The sequence below is a fragment of the Gymnoscopelus braueri genome (assembly GCF_963280865.1).
Source record: "Gymnoscopelus braueri genome assembly, chromosome: 12".
Lineage (NCBI taxonomy): Eukaryota > Metazoa > Chordata > Actinopteri > Myctophiformes > Myctophidae > Gymnoscopelus > Gymnoscopelus braueri.
In genome coordinates this window covers 52262931-52280434 of record NC_137614.1, presented here as the reverse complement: position 1 = coordinate 52280434, position 17504 = coordinate 52262931, and the positions used below count along the sequence as shown (strand labels likewise).

Below are 17504 nucleotides of genomic sequence, written 5' to 3'. Positions count from 1 at the left end.
TTATACTTATGTTAACTTAATGAACTTAAATACAAATACATTGGACATAAAAAAAGACAATAGAATTGTAATAATAGTCATTAAGCTACTAATATAGACTGAAGTAATTAAAGCGGGGCATGTTTGGAATTGTAAACAGCTGAAATCAATACTATGTCACTATTCTGATATTAACCTGCGGGCCGCATTAATTGAAGGTGGGGGCCGCATGGGGCCCCCCGGGGCAGCCAGTTGCCAATGTATGGACTAGATTGTTGCGCAAAATAAGCAAACGTAGCAATAATAACTACATTGGATCCATTTGAACACGGTTATTTTTTTTCTCCCTTTTTTCAGAAGAATAACATCGACACACATACATGGTTCCCACCTGACGGAGACGATATTCATGCATAGTTCACCTTGATGCTCGTCACCAAAATATATAACTAGTCATCTTCCATATTTACGTGGTCAAGTGGGCGCGGCCGCCAACACTTTGAAGATTTCAGAGTGGTCCCTGATCCAGTAAAGGTTGAGAACTTGTGTATTAAACCCGTTTGGACCGGGGAAGTATCTGTCATTTTAGATTTCTTTAGCTATTAAAAAATACAAGACATACAAGCTCATAGGCACGGCACCGAGTGCCGTGCCTATGAGCTTGTAGATCTGCTATTTTTTATTTTTTTAAATCGTGAAAATATTTTTAAAGATTTGTTTTTAAGCGAACATTTTTATCTCAAATCTTTGTGTCTGGGGATTCTACAATCTTAAAATATATATACTCAAAAGATGTGCAGAAATTTCCAAAACTTTTCAAAAATAGATATACAAGCTCATAGCGCGGCGGCTTGTATATCTGCTATCTCTATTTTTGAAATGCCAAAGTTTAAAATAATGGTTTAAGTGGTTAACTGGTTTAACTGGTTACACCAGAGGCATTCCCTGTTTTAATGGGTTAAAGTTCTGAGTCTCCATAATGACTGATGTCAGTCATTTGCATTCTATGGAAGCATGTAAAACAGCCGATCTACAAGCTCTCAATGCGTCGCTTGTTAGATCGGATATTTTTGGTTATTTTAAGCATTTGTAGTGGTCAAACTAGCCATATGAAGCATTTTCCATCAAATCTTCATAGTCCAGGATATTTCATACTTTTGTATAAAAGCTAAAGTTAAAAGCCTCAGTCTGACTGCTCCACCTGGTGGGCAGTATGTAGAACAGCAGGAACAATATTACTAAAACACCATTTTATATATTAATTGTTTTGTTTTTTTAGGAATTGGTGCTCGTGTGTGTGGGGGGGGGAGATCCCTTTCATACTGTTTCACAAATCGCACGTTAGGACTTGGTCTTACAAACATTTTCAGTCGTGAACTTTTATTTTTGCTCTAATCCATCCCAACAACAAAAAAAACGTGAGAAATGTGGGTCTAATTTCCAGGTACAGAATTATTCGGTTTGGGATTTGAAATTCTGGTCCCAAGATGGAGTTATGAGTTTACTTTTGCCAAATAATATTCCGCAGAGGACACCAAGGGAAGGAACATCTATAAGGAATATCTATGGAGAAATGTTGACCACCATTCATGTAAAAGAAAACCATGCTTGACAATTTAACTAAAACCAGCAACCTCTCTCTGTCCAATGTAATGTCAATGAGTTGGGATCTGATTCTGAATTCAAACGTCAACATTCAGTTAATATGTACGGAGGAGTGCTTGGTACCTTTCTATTTGCATGTGAAGATGATAGTCGTCTACTCATGATATTAATTAGATGAACTATATGAGTGTTTTGAGACCATCCATGAAGAAATGCATGGGTGAATATTCATAAATAAATAGATATAGATGGTAATGGGTGAATATTCACAAGTAGGTGCCCATACATTTTTACATCTATTGTCTCCCTCTCCTGGTGGAGTGAGGTAATTGCAATTACAATAAAGTATTAAAAACAGTTGAAATGGGGAAATGTTTGAGGGGATACAGCATTGTGTAAACAGCTATGTTATGTACATGTTATATCTACAGGGTATGAAGCTTTGGGACAAATGGCAGCAATATTTTGCAATCATTTTGGGACAAATAGCATTTTCCCCCAAAACTTAAATAGTATACAAAAAAGCCTCAGATTAAAAATGTGTTTACAGGTAGCAGCTGTGTGCAGTAGGTCTAGAGGTCTACTCGGGACACTCAATGGTTAGTAATCCTTTGGGTGGTTGTATTTGTATGTGCTAACCTCATACGCTTCTTCAACCCCTTCTTCCCATGGTTTTGATTGATTGATTGAATATTTTATTAGGCAAAAAAAATGTAAACATCACAATTACATTTATAATACTTTGTCTAAAAGGTCCGTCCAAAAAAGTCCTTGCGGTCTTGTTTCCATTGAGGTCCTTGGTATTCAGTTCATAGACATATATAGTAGCAACCAAACTGTTCAAATATCAACACAAAATACAGAGAAGATGTACCAAAAAACCAAAGATGCATAAAAAAAAACATGTACAAAGAAAAATGGGGGGGGGGGGTCTAACGGGAAAATGGTATTACCTCCTTTTTGCCTCCAGAAAGGTGAGTTTTTTTCAGGCGCTTGACAAAGGGCACAGGCGGGATCTTCTCCGAACCACAGCTTAAAGTTTTGAGGTGAGGGTAGCAGGTCATACGTGGCTCTGATGACAAAACTCAGCCGGGCGGGGCTCCCTCCATCTCCCAAATGTCAGTATTAGCCTGATATACTCGTTATTGCTATACTCGTGAGAACATCAATGTTATAAATAATGCCACATTATGAATGCCATTTTTTATTTGTTTTGCCAGCTCTGCTTGTACGTAGATTGGCTATTTTAGGTCCAAAGCACAGAATAGGCCTACATGCCTAATCCTAACACTAACCTGAATCTTTTCCTAATGTAAGGTTAACTCTAAAGACAAGCATGTTTGAACCCCCCCCCCCCACTCCCCCCCCATGTCAGTGTTACCAGTCAAGTTTGACCTGTCTGTTTTAACTGCTCTTAACTTAACACAAAACTCATAAATCATTACCGTCTTTGAAGTGTGTGTGTGTGTGTGTGTGTGTGTGTGTGTGTGTGTGTGTGTGTGTGTGTGTGTGTGTGTGTGTGTGTGTGTGTGTGAATGAGTGTGCGTGTGCGTACAGGTTGGTTGCAGTGTGCCTTGCAAACGTAGGCCTGCATGGTATTTGTGGCAGGCTGCTTTTGATGGGCCTCATTCACTAAGCTGTTCCTAAATAGCGTGTAAATAAAGTGACTAAAGGGGTGTAGTGTAGGTTTTTGATGAGCACAAACTGCCTTGTGATTCACGAAACGGAGTGTAGGCTACAACCCTGATATGTGTGTATCGCAGGTGTTCCTGATTTCTGTCTGAAAGTCAGAGGTGTGTTCACGTGGAGAATCATTTGCATTCTTCCACACCCCATTTGAGACCATAAAAGGTCATCGAAAACATCCTACGTCGGACGAAAAACGTCACCACTCCTCAAAATGGACAGATCTACAAGCTTACAACGCAACGGGACGCACCCACTTGACAACTTGTAGATCAGCGTAAGCTTTATTGTCACATCACAGGTTTACAGTAAAAAGTGGGTGCAATTATTTTTCGTGACTTGGGTGGTGCTTGTCCTTGATGATGCGCTGGGCTTTGACTACACACCGCTTTTTGTACAGTTCCTGGAGAGCTCTGCCGATCGCACTACTCGCTGTAGGCTTCTCTTTTCTCGGGCCGTACAGTTTCCATACCAGGCAGTAACACAGCCTGATAGAACGCCTTCAACTGAGCTGTTGCAGTACAGCCTGAGGATGCGGTGTCCTACTCCCAACTTCTTCAGGCGGCGGAGCCAGTACAGTCGCTGCTGAGCCTTTTTCCTCACGTGTGTGATGTGTGTCTCCCATTTGAGCTCCTCCTCGATGTGTACTCCAATGAACTTGAACTCGCTGACCCTTTCCACTGCTGCGCCATCGACGAGGATGGGCACATGATCTGTCCACAGCCTCCTGAAGTCCCCGATCAGCTCCTTGGTCTTGTCGACGTTAAGGGCGAGGTCGTTCTCCCGGCACCAGAGTGCCAGTGAGTTGATCTCATCTCTATAGCCAGACTCGTCATTGTTGACGTTGCGACCTATCACTGTCGTGTTGTCCACGTACTTTATGATGGTGTAGGAGTCATGTGTGGCTGTGCAGTCATACGTGTACAGTGTACTTTATGATGGTGTAGGAGTCATGTGTGGCTGTGCAGTCATACGTGTACAGGGAGTAGAGGAGAGGGCTCAGCACGCATCCCTGGGGTGCTCCAGTGTTGGGGGTCAGATGTGATGCTGCCCATTCTCACCACCTGATGTCGGTTGGACAGGAAGTCTTGTATCCAGTCGCACATGCTTGGGTGTAGCCCTAGGTCTCGGAGCTTTGTGTCAAGTTTTCCTGGGACAACGGGTACATAACTATAACCTCACGACCAAAGGCTAATAAAACTTAGAATGGATATTATAAGCTCTTTCTACTGAACAATGTCTCACTGGAATCCGGCAATATCCGAGTTCTTTAAAAGGCTATAGGGTTCCACATTTTGTGATGGTTCTTTGAAGCACCTTGCATGGTTTCCTCCACCATCGGTGTGTGAATGAGTGAGTGAATTTATTGCACATAAAAGTGTCTGTGTGTGTGTGTGTGTGTGTGTGTGTGTGTGTGTGTGTGTGTGTGTGTGTGTGTGTGTGTGTGTGTGTGTGTGTGTGTGTGTGTGTGTGTGTGTGTTTGTGTGTACACTTCAGCTTAGCCATGTGAATTTCCTCTTCATTATTGCATAAACTGTGAGCTCATCTGTGATTGGACTTTAGGTTTGTCAAGGTTGTATTATCTGTTTATGATCACAGCTGATATGAAGTCAAAGGCATTGCTTTCAGAATCAGATATCAGCGCAGTTGTTATGGCATTATTGGACATTAGTGGCCAGGGGAGGAACTTTCGGGTGGACAAAGATCTGATTTGCCCTGGCCAGGGGGTATGACACCTTCTTTGTGTCAATTCATGCTTCGAAATTAGGATATAAGGTTAAATGGTGCATTTATATACTGAGAGATGCTGTTTGCTTGTTGCTGTTCTTCTGAATAAACTTGGACTTATGCATTCACAACGCGGTACAAACCTTGTCACTGCTGCCCATTATTATTGAAGCACTTTCACAGACCTTTGATCAGACTTTGTGATGGCCACCAACGCACCGAGGGATAAATATCATGCAGTTTGGATAACCTTCTTGATCTTGGGCCTAGGAGGTGTGTTGCCGAGGAAATATTTCTTGACAGCAACAATGTACTTCACCAGTAGGTTGAAGGACCCGCCCGTCAATGGGACTGTGGTTGGCGGGAACACACAGAACGCTCTGGAATCAATCTTCAGCAACGTGATGACGCTGTCTTCCATGGTGCCCATACTCATCTTCAGCTGCCTCAACTCCTTCATCCATCAGAGGATTCCTCAGAAGCTGCGTATCTCAGGTAGTCTGACGGCCATCTTGGTGGTCTTCCTGTTGACGGCCGTGCTGGTGAAGGTGGAGATGGCACCATTAACCTTCTTCTGTCTCACCATCATCAAAATCATCTGCATCAACTCCTTCGGTGCCATTTTCCAGGGCAGCGTGTATGGACTGGCAGGGTTGCTGCCTGTGTCTTACACCACCCCCATCGCGAGTGGGGAAGGGCTGGCCGGTTTCATGGCTGCTGTCTCCATGATCTGTGCTCTGGCCACTGGCTCAGCTCTGCAGGACAGTGCCTTTGGCTACTTCATCACGGCCTGTGTTGTCATCCTACTGGCCATCCTCTGCTACCTCGCACTGCCCAGGATGGAGTTCTTCCAGTACTACATGGAGAGCAACAGACCCAGGACATCCACTGACCAGGAGAACAACCAGGACAAGCCAGGTGTTGTGGTCAGTCCGAGCGAAGAGGAGGAAGAGCCAGTTGTTTCTGTTTTGGCCATCTTCAAACAGATCTGGGTGATTGCCATGTCTATATGTTTCACCTTCACCATCACCATCGGAATGTTCCCATCAGTCACAGTGGACGTCCAGTCCACGATAGCAGACGGAGGAGCCTGGGACACCTACTTCATCCCCGTCTCATGTTTCCTGCTCTTCAACGTGATGGACACCGTTGGTAAGAGCTTGACGGGTGTCTGTAAGTGGCCGGGTGCAGACAGTGTCTGGCTGCCCATCCTGGTGGGTGTGCGGGTGGTCTTCGTACCTCTGTTCATGCTGTGTAACGTGCAGCCTCGTCACTACCTACCTGTGTGGTTCGGCCACGACTCCTGGTACATCCTCTTCATGATCCTCTTCGGGTTCTCCAATGGATACCTGGCCAGCCTGTGCATGTGCTTTGGACCAAAGATGGTTGCACAGCATGAGGCAGAGACAACAGGAGCCATCATGGTCTTCTTCATATCCCTGGGACTGACGCTGGGTTCAGCGTTCTCGTTCGCCTTCAGAGCCATGATCTAGAACAGGGGTTTTCAACGTTTTTTAAGCCAAGGACCCCTTAGGGGACGAAGCAGGGACCCCCTACTAGCAGATGTTATGAATGAATGATAACCCACCTTTTGAAGAACATATTATAACAAAGAAATGGAGTTAAAGAGTTGCAATCAGTGCCTCCTGAGGAGATTTATTTTAGACTGTGAACATAATATTTTAGTAAGTCATTATTACGTTCAAATCATGTTCAAATAATTGCAAATGTTTTACTTTCTACTCAATGAACAGTTGTGTTAGTAAAATGTTTGATTTAATTTGGTTTAAACTGATCAGATCAGCAGGTTCACACAAATGTTGTCAGTGTTTTATCATTAAACACAACAGTAAAATACATTCTTACATTTTTTTCACTTTCTCTCATGTACCCCCAGGGGGGGTTTTATACCCAAAGTCGCTTTGAGCTTGTCGATTAGCTCCCTGGCATATAACAGCTGTAGTCATTCACTGATTGCAAAGTCAGAGAGACGTGAATGAAACATAGGTTTTCCTATAATAACCTCACATTTGTAATAAGCTTAACTATCTCTGGTTGTTCTTATAATATTATGTAGGTTATATATTTTCCCAAAATGGAAATGAAAATAATTTAAATGTTAGTTTTGTGGCTTTGGAGCAAACATTTGTGGCTGTGGCCACGGAAGCCCCGCTCCTTTGGTTACAGAGTAAACTGGTTATCAAATCAAATTATTCTTTGACCTTGAGAGATAAAACACTGTGTAATAAAAAGCAGAGTCAGCAGAATAATATAATCATTGAATGATCCCCGCTATAAAGATGAACAGGCAGGACTTTCAAGCAGAATAGAAAAATATAAATCTTGACTTGGTACAAATAAGGAATTGTAATAAAATTCGGTTTTATTCCAAATTCATTTAAAATACTGCAGGTGAGCAATGACATACAACATTAAAAAAATCATGCTCTGTTGAGCAACTTTAATCCAGTAAGACCGGGAACACATCTGTGTCATTTTAAGACTTCTTTGGGCTATTTTTTGAAAGATTCTGGATTTTTTTTACAAATCTTTGAATATAGATTTTTAACTCCGATCTGTGCTTCTGGGGGGGTCCCTGGAACAACTTATTTTGAGATGGGGGTCCGCGGCCAAATGCCTATTTCATTTTGGGGGTCCTTGACATGGAAAAGTTGGAATACCACTGATATAGCAACATACTGTCAGGATTTAGAAAACATTTTTAGATGTATGTGGCCACGGTGCATGTGTAGTTCGTTTAAGTTGGGTTGGAATGGTTGACACGATGAAAGAAAACTGCTAACGAAATGCCTCCAGAGGCAACCTTATTGGTTGACACCCGGTCAAAGTTTACCAATGTTGAACTCCATGAGATGTGTCAAAGCTCCATGCCTTCATTAGCTCCCATAGAATGGAAGTGAATGTGCTGACTGAAGTGCTGTCTCTTCTGACACGAGTGTGACAAATCAACCCAGCCATATGTGATTGAGAGAGAAATACATATTCCCTATAGGACAAGTATAAAACCAAGAGCGAAGCGTGACACTTTACTTTCTCTTTATCACAGGAGCTTGAAGTGAAGGCCCTGTCTGTGTGTAAAACGCCTTTTTGTTGTTTTCTTCATGGCCTTTGCATGTTCTTTTCTTTGTTCGCCTTTCTTGTCTTTGGTCTCCATTTGCCTTTGCTTGTGCTTGTGCTTGTGCTTGTGCTTGTGCTTGGGGTTGTGCTTGTGCTTTGGGTTGGGGATGTCTCATCTCCCACATTTCTGTCAGCACACACCCATTTATTTCACTATCATAGATCACGGACGCACACACACGCGCACACGCACGCACGCACGCACGCACACACACACACACGCACACACACACACACACACACACACACACACACACACACACACACACACACACACACACACACACACACACCAAATACATATCATTTTTGGGGTCCTTGACATGAAAAAGTTAAGCACCATTGATATAGCAACATAATTATTTTCCTAAAACTGTTAGAAGACATTGGTTAGAATCGGCCTCAGGTCTTACTGGGTTAATAGAGAGATTTTAGGATTGCAACATAGGATTCAAAATCACACTTTAGTTATATTATTCAGATTCTAGTGTTCCTCTGGGTGTTTTCTCAGTCAGTAATTCACATGACTAATGGTCCAGGTGTCCTGTTGGACCAAAGTCTACACATTACAGCCTCTGATAAAACAGTTGACTCCGCCCACTGACTTCATATGATTGGAAAAATTAAGAAAATAGGTGAAACGAAACTTAAAGGCAGAAACCTCGCCCAGCTCAGCGACACTACCATATAAAGCAAACGAAACTTAAAGGCATAAACCTCGCCCAGCTCAGAGACACTACCGTATAAAGTAAACGAAACTTAAAGGCATAAACCTCGCCCAGTTCAGAGACACTACTGTATAAAGCAAACGAAACTTAAAGGCATAAACCTCGCCCAGCTCAGAGACACTACTGTATAAAGCAAACGAAACTTAAAGGCATAATAAACCTTGCCCACCTCAGAGACACTACCGTATAAAGCAAACGAAACTTAAAGGCATAATAAACCTCGCCCACCTCAGAGACACTACTGTATAAAGCAAACGAAACTTAAAGGCATTAATAGAGTTGATAAAGGGTCGTAAATCCTGCTCTATGTTAATTAAAACTATTTGTAGTTAAACCGCTGAAAACCCAGTGTAAAAAGGATGAGGCGAAATCAAAGACAGACACAGGCCAGTTCTCAAATTAAAAGGTTGACATTGTATTAAGAGAAAGAATCAATCCACGAGGCACCGTACAGCAAAAATATCTCTCTGACTAAACAGTCAATGATCACAACAGTTATACACAAATGAAGTTGTTATCAGCTCTGACGATGACATCGGGCCATGAGGAGCCTTGCTCGTAGGTTGAGAGAGAAGATGGCAAGCGGATGGTGTGACAGTTTATCTTGGACAAACAGCGTCCAAATGTCTCAAACAACACGTTGACCTCAACTCTGACTGGCGTCGCTGGAGGTGTTGTTGCTTTGTCATAGATGGTCAAGTTAACTCCAATGAGCTGTTATTGTATTCCTCCAGAGATAATCAGTGACCTTGGAGGGCCTGCGCTCTGTACAGCTCAAAACACATGCAGTCTCTAGAGGAAAGGAGAGACCTGATACTAGGATTAGTTTTGTCCAACCTCGAACTTAATAAAATCATAAGATTGGTAGGCAAACTTGAGTTATGCCAAGATGGCACACTAAAATAGGATATGATGGCATATATATCAATATTGTCGACAAAATACATAGTTTTAACTCTAACAGGCATAATAAACCTCGCCCAGCTCAGAGACACTACCGTATAAAGCAAACGAAACTTAAAGGCATAAACCTCGCCCAGCTCAGAAACACTACCGTATAAAGCAAACGAAACTTAAAGGCATAATAAACCTCGCCCACCTCAGAGACACTACTGTATAAAGCTGCAGGCAAGTCAGGAAAACCTCTATTGTCAGCCTGTCAGCCTGTCAGCCTGCATACCGACGTAGTCCAACTTCAGGAGGTAAGTTCATGATTTTGGAACTGATTTGTTGTACTTGTTTAAAACATAATCTGTAAACCAATAAGAATAAATAGTATTTTCGGTAGTTTGTTGTGACATTTGTTTGCATCAGTCAACATGTATTGTAACAATATTCATTAGTAACACTTGACTTTAAAGCAGCACTATGTAGTTTGGGGTATCAGTGGACCACTTTGGGTTCAAATCACATGGCAGCCAACTTCTTCGACTACATTACCCAAGAGTCTCTGCAAGCACGAAGACGTGCTGTGATTGGCCAGTCTTCGCTTTGACCGGCAGTTCTGCCTTGGCAAATGCAAGGATGAAACTAATTGTCTCCCCTATACATAGTAGCCTACATTAATACAGTCAAGCCCTTAGCAGGAACCCCCTATGTGCCTATACATTTATGGAAGGATGATTGTTATTGCTGAAACATATAACTTTATAATTTTGTGGGACATAATATGCTATATAGTTGTTAAAAGGTTACAAAGTAGTCTTTCAGATTTTTCATATTCCATCCTGATTGGCTAAGAATGGCTTTTAAAGTTTGCAGGAGTGCTCCCTTTTGAACAAAATGGCTCAAATCATGAACACAGCATGCACTTTCCGTAAAATTTGCCACGCACATCACTAGGCCGAGGAAGAAATGCCACTTGAATTTTTTTAAATCAGCCTCATGGTGGTGCTATAACAGGCCAATTCGTGTTTTTATCTACAACTGCACCGATTGGTGCAAAACTTTGTAAGTGCACTCCCTATAGGCCAAGGAAAAACTTCGGAGGCCGGCTTATGTAAAACACATGTTTGGATATTACTCCTTCAGATTTTTTCCAAATTTCACACAAATCGGTTCATATGATCTCTATAGTCATGTGATCAAGACGGATCTGTTTGATTTGTCATATTCCATCATGATTGGCTAAGATTGACATTTAAAGTTTGCAGGAGTGGCCCGTTTTGAACAAAATGTCATGAACAAATCATGAACGCAGCGTCCGATTGTGGTGAAACTTTGCACGTATATTTGCACTACGTTGAGGAACAAATGCCACCCTTTCAACATTGCTCTATTATAACGCCACCAGGAGGCCGATTTTTGCTAAACATTATTTTTATATTACTCTTGCAAATGTTGTCAAAACATCACGCAAATCGGTACATATTATCTCTTTAGTCAAGTGATCAAGACGGATCCGTCAAATTTTTCACATTCCCGCCTGATTCCGAACATTGCTGGCCCACATTAACCTACCTGACCTGGCGGAGACCTGTGCTCCGAGTCCTTTTTCTAGTTTTGCATGCATTTCACTTCAGCTCATGTTACTGTATACTCCTACTAATAGTATCTTTGTTTTGACAGTGAAACCAACATGAGTAAGTTCACATGGACCGAAGATGACTTCTCTCTCCCACCTGGAGTAGAACGCCGCCTTGACCGGTCAGCTCCAACAGATGGTAGAACCTACGTCATGTACCATGGAACCTACGCGACAAGTGCCGTGTCCATCCAGGCCCAGGGCTTCCGTCCGTCTAAGGCGGGGATGCTGGGCCCTGGGGTGTACCTCAGCCGGGACCTGGAGAAAGCCAGCAAATACCCCCTTGATCTCCATGATGAGTCCCAGCGTGTTGTCTTTAAGGTGAAAGTCAACGTGGGCAAAGTGATCGCCATCAATAAACAACACCATCCGCTGCAGCACACCTGGCACTACAATGGTTATAACACAGCCTGGGTGCCCCCCAATTGTGGCATGGTGACAAGCGGTTTGGAAGAGAATTGCGTCTGGGACCCCAAACGCATCACCATTCTGGATACCATCTCACCCAAGATCTCAGGAACACAACAGTGGGGCTACCAATAGAGGCCTCACAGTTATTACTATGTGATCCGATCGGAATTTGTTTCATATAGCCTCATTTTCTAATTTGCATATTTGGATCAAGAAAGCACATTTTGTACCAAGTTTTGTTTCTCGATCACTGTATTCTGGCTAATAAATTGATCTAAAAATAAAAGAGAGTGAGCTTTGAGTGAATCTGTGAGAATTATTTTCATTGAATATCCTTCTGGAACTCCATAGAATGGCCATAGTCAGACACTAAGAATTTAACTTATTACTTACTTCTGACAAATTCTATATAATGTAGAAATTCTACATTATACTTTCAGTCCAACAAATCATTCTGAACTCTATTCCTTTTCATACTGTTTCACAAATTGCACATTAGGTCTTACAAACATTTTCAGTCGTGATATTTTATTTTTGCTTTAACCCATCCAAAGAAAAAACAAACAATAGATTGATTGATACAGGGGCAAAAAGTGAGACATGTGGAATTATTACAGAATTATTTGGTTTGGGATTTGAAATTCTGGTCCCAACATGGAGTTTACTTTTGCCAATTAATATTCAGTATAGAGGACACCAAGGGAAGGAACATCTTATATATGTAGAAATGTTGACCACCATTCATGTAAAAGACAATGGAACTAAAACCAGCAACCTCTCTCTGTCCAATGTAATGTCAATGAGTTGGGATCTGATTCTGAATTCAAACTTCAACATTCAGTTAATATGTAAGGAGGAGGGCGCGGTACCTTTCTATTTGCATGTGAAGATGATGGTCGTCTACTCATGATATTAATTAGATGAACTATAGGAGTGTTGTGGAGACCATCCATGAAGAAATGCATGGGTGAATATTCATAAGTAGGTATAGATGGTAATGGGTGAATATTCATAAGTAGGTATAGATGGTAATGGGTGAATATTCATAAGTAGGTATAGATGGTAATGGGTGAATATTCATAAGTAGGTATATCTGACATGAAGCCACCAGGAACCTGTCCATTTTATATCCATTGTCTCCCTCTCCTGGAGGAATGAGGTAATTGCAATTACAATCCTCCTATAATTTAACAAACCTCTGTAGTGGTGTGAGGGTGGCGAGACCAAAAGGTGGCGAGGGCAAAACTGTTCTGCCCGGTTCTCCTCAGTGGCTGGAGCAATTGATCTGAATTTGCACACAGCCATTGACCATTACCATATGCACCTAACAGCGAAGCCCGTTTTTCGATTTCCCCAACTGTCAGCTGTTTATTAGCGTTTTTATGTACAAAGAATGTCGCCATGGTTACGGCTGTCATGAAACAGTTTTTGTTTACAATGAACTTGTAAACTGGAAAAGCATGAATTAGTTGACAGTATTCCATGTTGTTAGGATACTTATTGTTTAGACTACAGCATTAAACTGAGTCCACACATGTTACTCAGTGTAACTAAATATTCAGTCTCTCTCTCTCTCTCGCACACACACACACACACACACACACACACACACACACACACACACACACACACACACAGAGAGAGAGAGAGAGAGAGAGAGAGAGAGAGAGAGAGAGAGAGAGAGAGAGAGAGAGAGAGAGAGAGAGAGAGAGAGAGAGAGAGAGAGAGAGAGAGAGAGAGAGACACACACACACACACACACACACACACACACACACACACACACACACACACACACACACACACACACACACACACACACACACATGCACATTTGTATTAGTAAGTAAAACTAATAGAACTACGGTGTGTCTGGCGTCCCAGGTACACCTCCCTCCGTCCCATGACAGGGCCGTCCTTCTCCCCGAGGAGTCAGGCCTAAGCCTGACCGCAGACCAAAGGTCTTTATCTTGATGCTCAGTTGTTGTCCTTCCTTTTTTATCCACAGCCAGTTGCTGCTTTTTTGCAGCATTTGACATAGACTTCACTTGATTGCCGTTGGAGGGAGCGACCCCTCACCTCCATCTTCTTCTTTGATCTGTGCATGTGTGTGTGCGTGTGCGTGCGCGCGCGTGTGTGTGTACAGGTTGGTTGCAGTGTGCCTTGCAAACGTAGGCATGCATGGTATTTGTCGCAGGCTGCTTTTGATGGGCCTCATTCACTAAGCTGTTTCTAAATAGCGTGTAAATAAAGGGGTGTAGTGTATGTTTTTGATAAGCACAAACTGTCTTGTGATTCACAAAACGGCGTGTATACAACCCTGATATGTGTGTATCGCAGGTGTTCCTGATTTCTGTCTGAAAGTCAGAGGCGTGTTCACGTGGAGAATCATTTGCATTCTTCCACACCCCATTTAAGACCATAAAAGGTCATCGAAAACATCTCTATAGTCAGACTCGTCATTGTTGACGTTGCGACCTATCACTGTTGTGTCGTCCACGTACTTTATGATGGTGTTGGAGTCATGTGTGGCTGTGCAGTCATACAGGGAGTAGAGGAGAGGGCTCAGCACGCATCCCTGGGGTGCTCCAGTGTTGGGGGTTAGGGGGTCAGATGTGATGCTGACCATTCTCACCACCTGATGTTGGTTGGACAGGAAGTCTTGTATCCAGTCGCACATGCTTGGGTGTAGCCCTAGGTCTCAGAGCTTTGTGTCAAGTTTTGCTGGGACAACGGGTACATAGTTTAACCTCACGACCAAAGGCTAATAAAACTTAGAATGGATATTATAAGCTCTTTCTACTGAACAATGTCTCAATGGAATTGGAATCCGGCAATATCCGAGTTCTTTAAAAGGCTATAGGGTTCCACATTTTATGATGGTTCTTTGGTTCTTTGTGTGTGTGTGTGTGTGTGTGTGTGTGTGTGTGTGTGTGTGTGTGTGTGTGTGTGTGTGTGTGTGTGTGTGTGTGTGTGTGTGTGTGTGTACACTTCAGCTTAGCCATGTGAAATTCCTCTTCATTATTGCATAAACTCTGAGCTCATCTGTGATTGGACTTTAGGTTTGTCCAGGTCGTATTATCTGTTTATGATCACAGCAGATATGAAGTCAGAGGCATTGCTTTCAGAATCACATATCAGCGCGGTTGTTAGGGCAATATTGGACTGTTAAATATTGATCTATCATTTCTTGATTGTATGCATATCATGAGGTTCCATTTGCTCCACACCAACTGATGTGGGTGGCCAGGGGAGTAACTCTCGGGTGGACAAAGATCTGGTTTGCCCTGGCCAGGGGGTTGTGTCAATTCCTGCTTAGAAATTAGGATAAAAGGTTGACTGAGAGACTTGTTTGGGCGATACCAGACAGGAGAGATGGTCTGAGGGAGAATACGAGAGAGAAAGGCCAAGCCTGCTAGACTGAAAGATGCTGTTTGCTTGTTGCTGTTCTTCTGAATAAACTTGGACTTATGCATTCACCTTCCGGATGGACAATACATTATTTCCATAACGCGGTACAAACCTTTATTACACACTGCTGCCCATTGTTATTGAAGAACTTTCACAGACCTGTGATCAGACTTAGTGATGGCCACTAACACACCGAGGGATAAATATCATGCAGTTTGGATAACCTTCTTCATCTTGGGCCTAGGAGGTCTGTTGCCATGGAATTATTTCATGACAGCAACAATGTACTTCACCAGTAGGTTGAAGGACCCGCCCGTCAATGGGACTGTGGTTGGTGGGAACACACAGAACGCTCTGGAATCAATCTTCAGCAACGTGATGACGCTGTCTTCCATGGTGCCCCTGCTCATCTTCAGCTGCCTCAACTCCTTCATCCACCAGAGGATTCCTCAGAAGCTGCGTATCTCAGGCAGTCTGACGGCCATCTTGGTGGTCTTCCTGTTGACGGCCGTGCTGGTGAAGGTGGAGATGGCACCATTAACATTCTTCTGTCTCACCATCATCAAAATCATCTGCATCAACTCCTTTGGTGCCATTATCCAGGGCAGCGTGTATGGACTGGCAGGGTTGCTGCCTGTGTCTTACACCACCCCCATCGCGAGTGGGGAAGGGCTGGCCGGTTTCATGGCTGCTGTCTCCATGATCTGTGCTCTGGCCACTGGCTCAGCTCTTCAGGACAGTGCCTTTGGCTACTTCATCACGGCCTGCGTTGTCATCCTACTGGCCATCCTCTGCTACCTCGCACTGCCCAGCATGGAGGTTTTCCAGTACTACATGGAGAGCAACAGACCCAGGACATCCACTGACCAGGAGAACAAGCAGGACAAGCCAGGTGTTGTGGTCAGTCCGAGCAAAGAGGAGGACAAGCCAGTTGTTTCTGTTTTGGCCATCTTCAAACAGATCTGGGTGATTGCCATATCTGCGTGTTTCACCTTCACCATCACCATCGGAACGTTCCCAGCAGTCACAGTGGACGTCCAGTCCACGATAGCAGACGGAGGAGCCTGGGACACCTACTTCATCCCGGTCTCATGTTTCCTTCTCTTCAACGTGATGGATGCCGTTGGGAGGGGCCTGACGGGCGTCTGTAAGTGGCCGGGTGCAGACAGTATCTGGCTGCCCATCCTGGTGGGTGTGCGGGTGGTCTTCGTACCTCTGTTCATGCTGTGTAACGTGCAGCCTCGCCACTACCTACCTGTGTGGTTTGGCCACGACTCCTGGTACATCCTCTTCATGATCCTCTTCGGGTTCTCCAATGGATACCTGGTCAGCCTGTGCATGTGCTTAGGACCAAAGATGGTTGCACAGCATGAGGCAGAGACAACAGGAGCCATCATGGTCTTCTTCTTATCCCTGGGACTGACGCTGGGTTCAGCGTTCTCGTTCGCCTTCAGAGCCATGATCTAGAACAGGGGTATTCAACGTTTTTTAGGCCAAGGACCCCTTAGGGGATGAAGCAGGGACCCCCTACTAGCAGATGCTATGAATGAATGACAACCCACCTTTTGAAGAACATACTGTAACATAACAAAGAAATGGAGTTAAAGAGTTGCAATGTGTGAACATATTTTAGTAAGGAAGCAGTCATTGTTATGTTCAAATTATGTTCAAATAATGGCAAATGTTTTAATTTCTACTCAATAACAGTTGTGTAAGTAACGTTTTTCATTTAATTTGGTTTAAACTGTACAGATCAGCAGGTTCACAGAAACGTCAGTGTTTTATCATTAAACACAACAATACAATACATACTTATATTCTTTCACTTTCTCTCATGTATCCCCGGGGGGGGTTTTATACCCAAAGTCGCGTTGAGCTTGTAGATCAGCTCCCTGCATATAACAGCTTTAGTCATTCACTGATTGCACAGTCAGAGAGACGTGAATGAAACATAGGTTTTCCTATAATAACCTCACATTTTTAATAAGCTTATCTCTGGTTGTTTCTATAATATTCTGTAGTTTCTATATATTTCCCCCCAAAATGGAAATAAAATGAATAAAATCTCATTTCAGTTCCGTGGCTTTGGAGCAAACATGTGTGGGTGTGGCTACGGAAGCCCCGCCCCTTGCTCCTTTGTATTGGTTACAGCGTGACCTTGAGAGATAAAACACTGTGTAATAAAAAGAAGAGTCAGCAGAATAATATAATCATTGAATGATCCCCGCTATAAAGATTAACAGGCAGGACTCTCAAGCAGAATAGAAACATATAAATCTTGACTTGGTACAAAT

The 17504-nt window shown here is 43.1% G+C and overlaps 3 protein-coding genes across 3 annotated transcripts; all 3 read left to right on the top strand.

The window, feature by feature from the left end:
* Positions 1-5201: 5201 nt before the first annotated feature.
* On the top strand, positions 5202-6491 carry LOC308097249 (equilibrative nucleoside transporter 1-like; the record flags this gene model as incomplete). The annotated part of the gene is made up of 1 exon (XM_080444920.1): positions 5202-6491. The coding sequence occupies one exon, from the start codon at positions 5202-5204 to the stop codon at positions 6489-6491; it is 1290 nt and encodes a 429-aa protein (XP_080301046.1).
* Positions 6492-11442: 4951 nt separating this feature from the next.
* LOC308096752 (uncharacterized protein) lies at positions 11443-12068 on the top strand (the record flags this gene model as incomplete). Its single annotated transcript, XM_080444194.1, has 1 exon — positions 11443-12068. The coding sequence occupies one exon, from the start codon at positions 11443-11445 to the stop codon at positions 11929-11931; it is 489 nt and encodes a 162-aa protein (XP_080300320.1). The 3' UTR covers positions 11932-12068.
* Positions 12069-15387: 3319 nt separating this feature from the next.
* LOC308096784 (equilibrative nucleoside transporter 1-like) lies at positions 15388-16677 on the top strand (the record flags this gene model as incomplete). The annotated part of the gene is made up of 1 exon (XM_080444245.1): positions 15388-16677. One exon carries the CDS (start codon positions 15388-15390, stop codon positions 16675-16677), a length of 1290 nt encoding a protein of 429 aa, XP_080300371.1.
* Between the last annotated feature and the right edge of the window lie 827 nt (positions 16678-17504).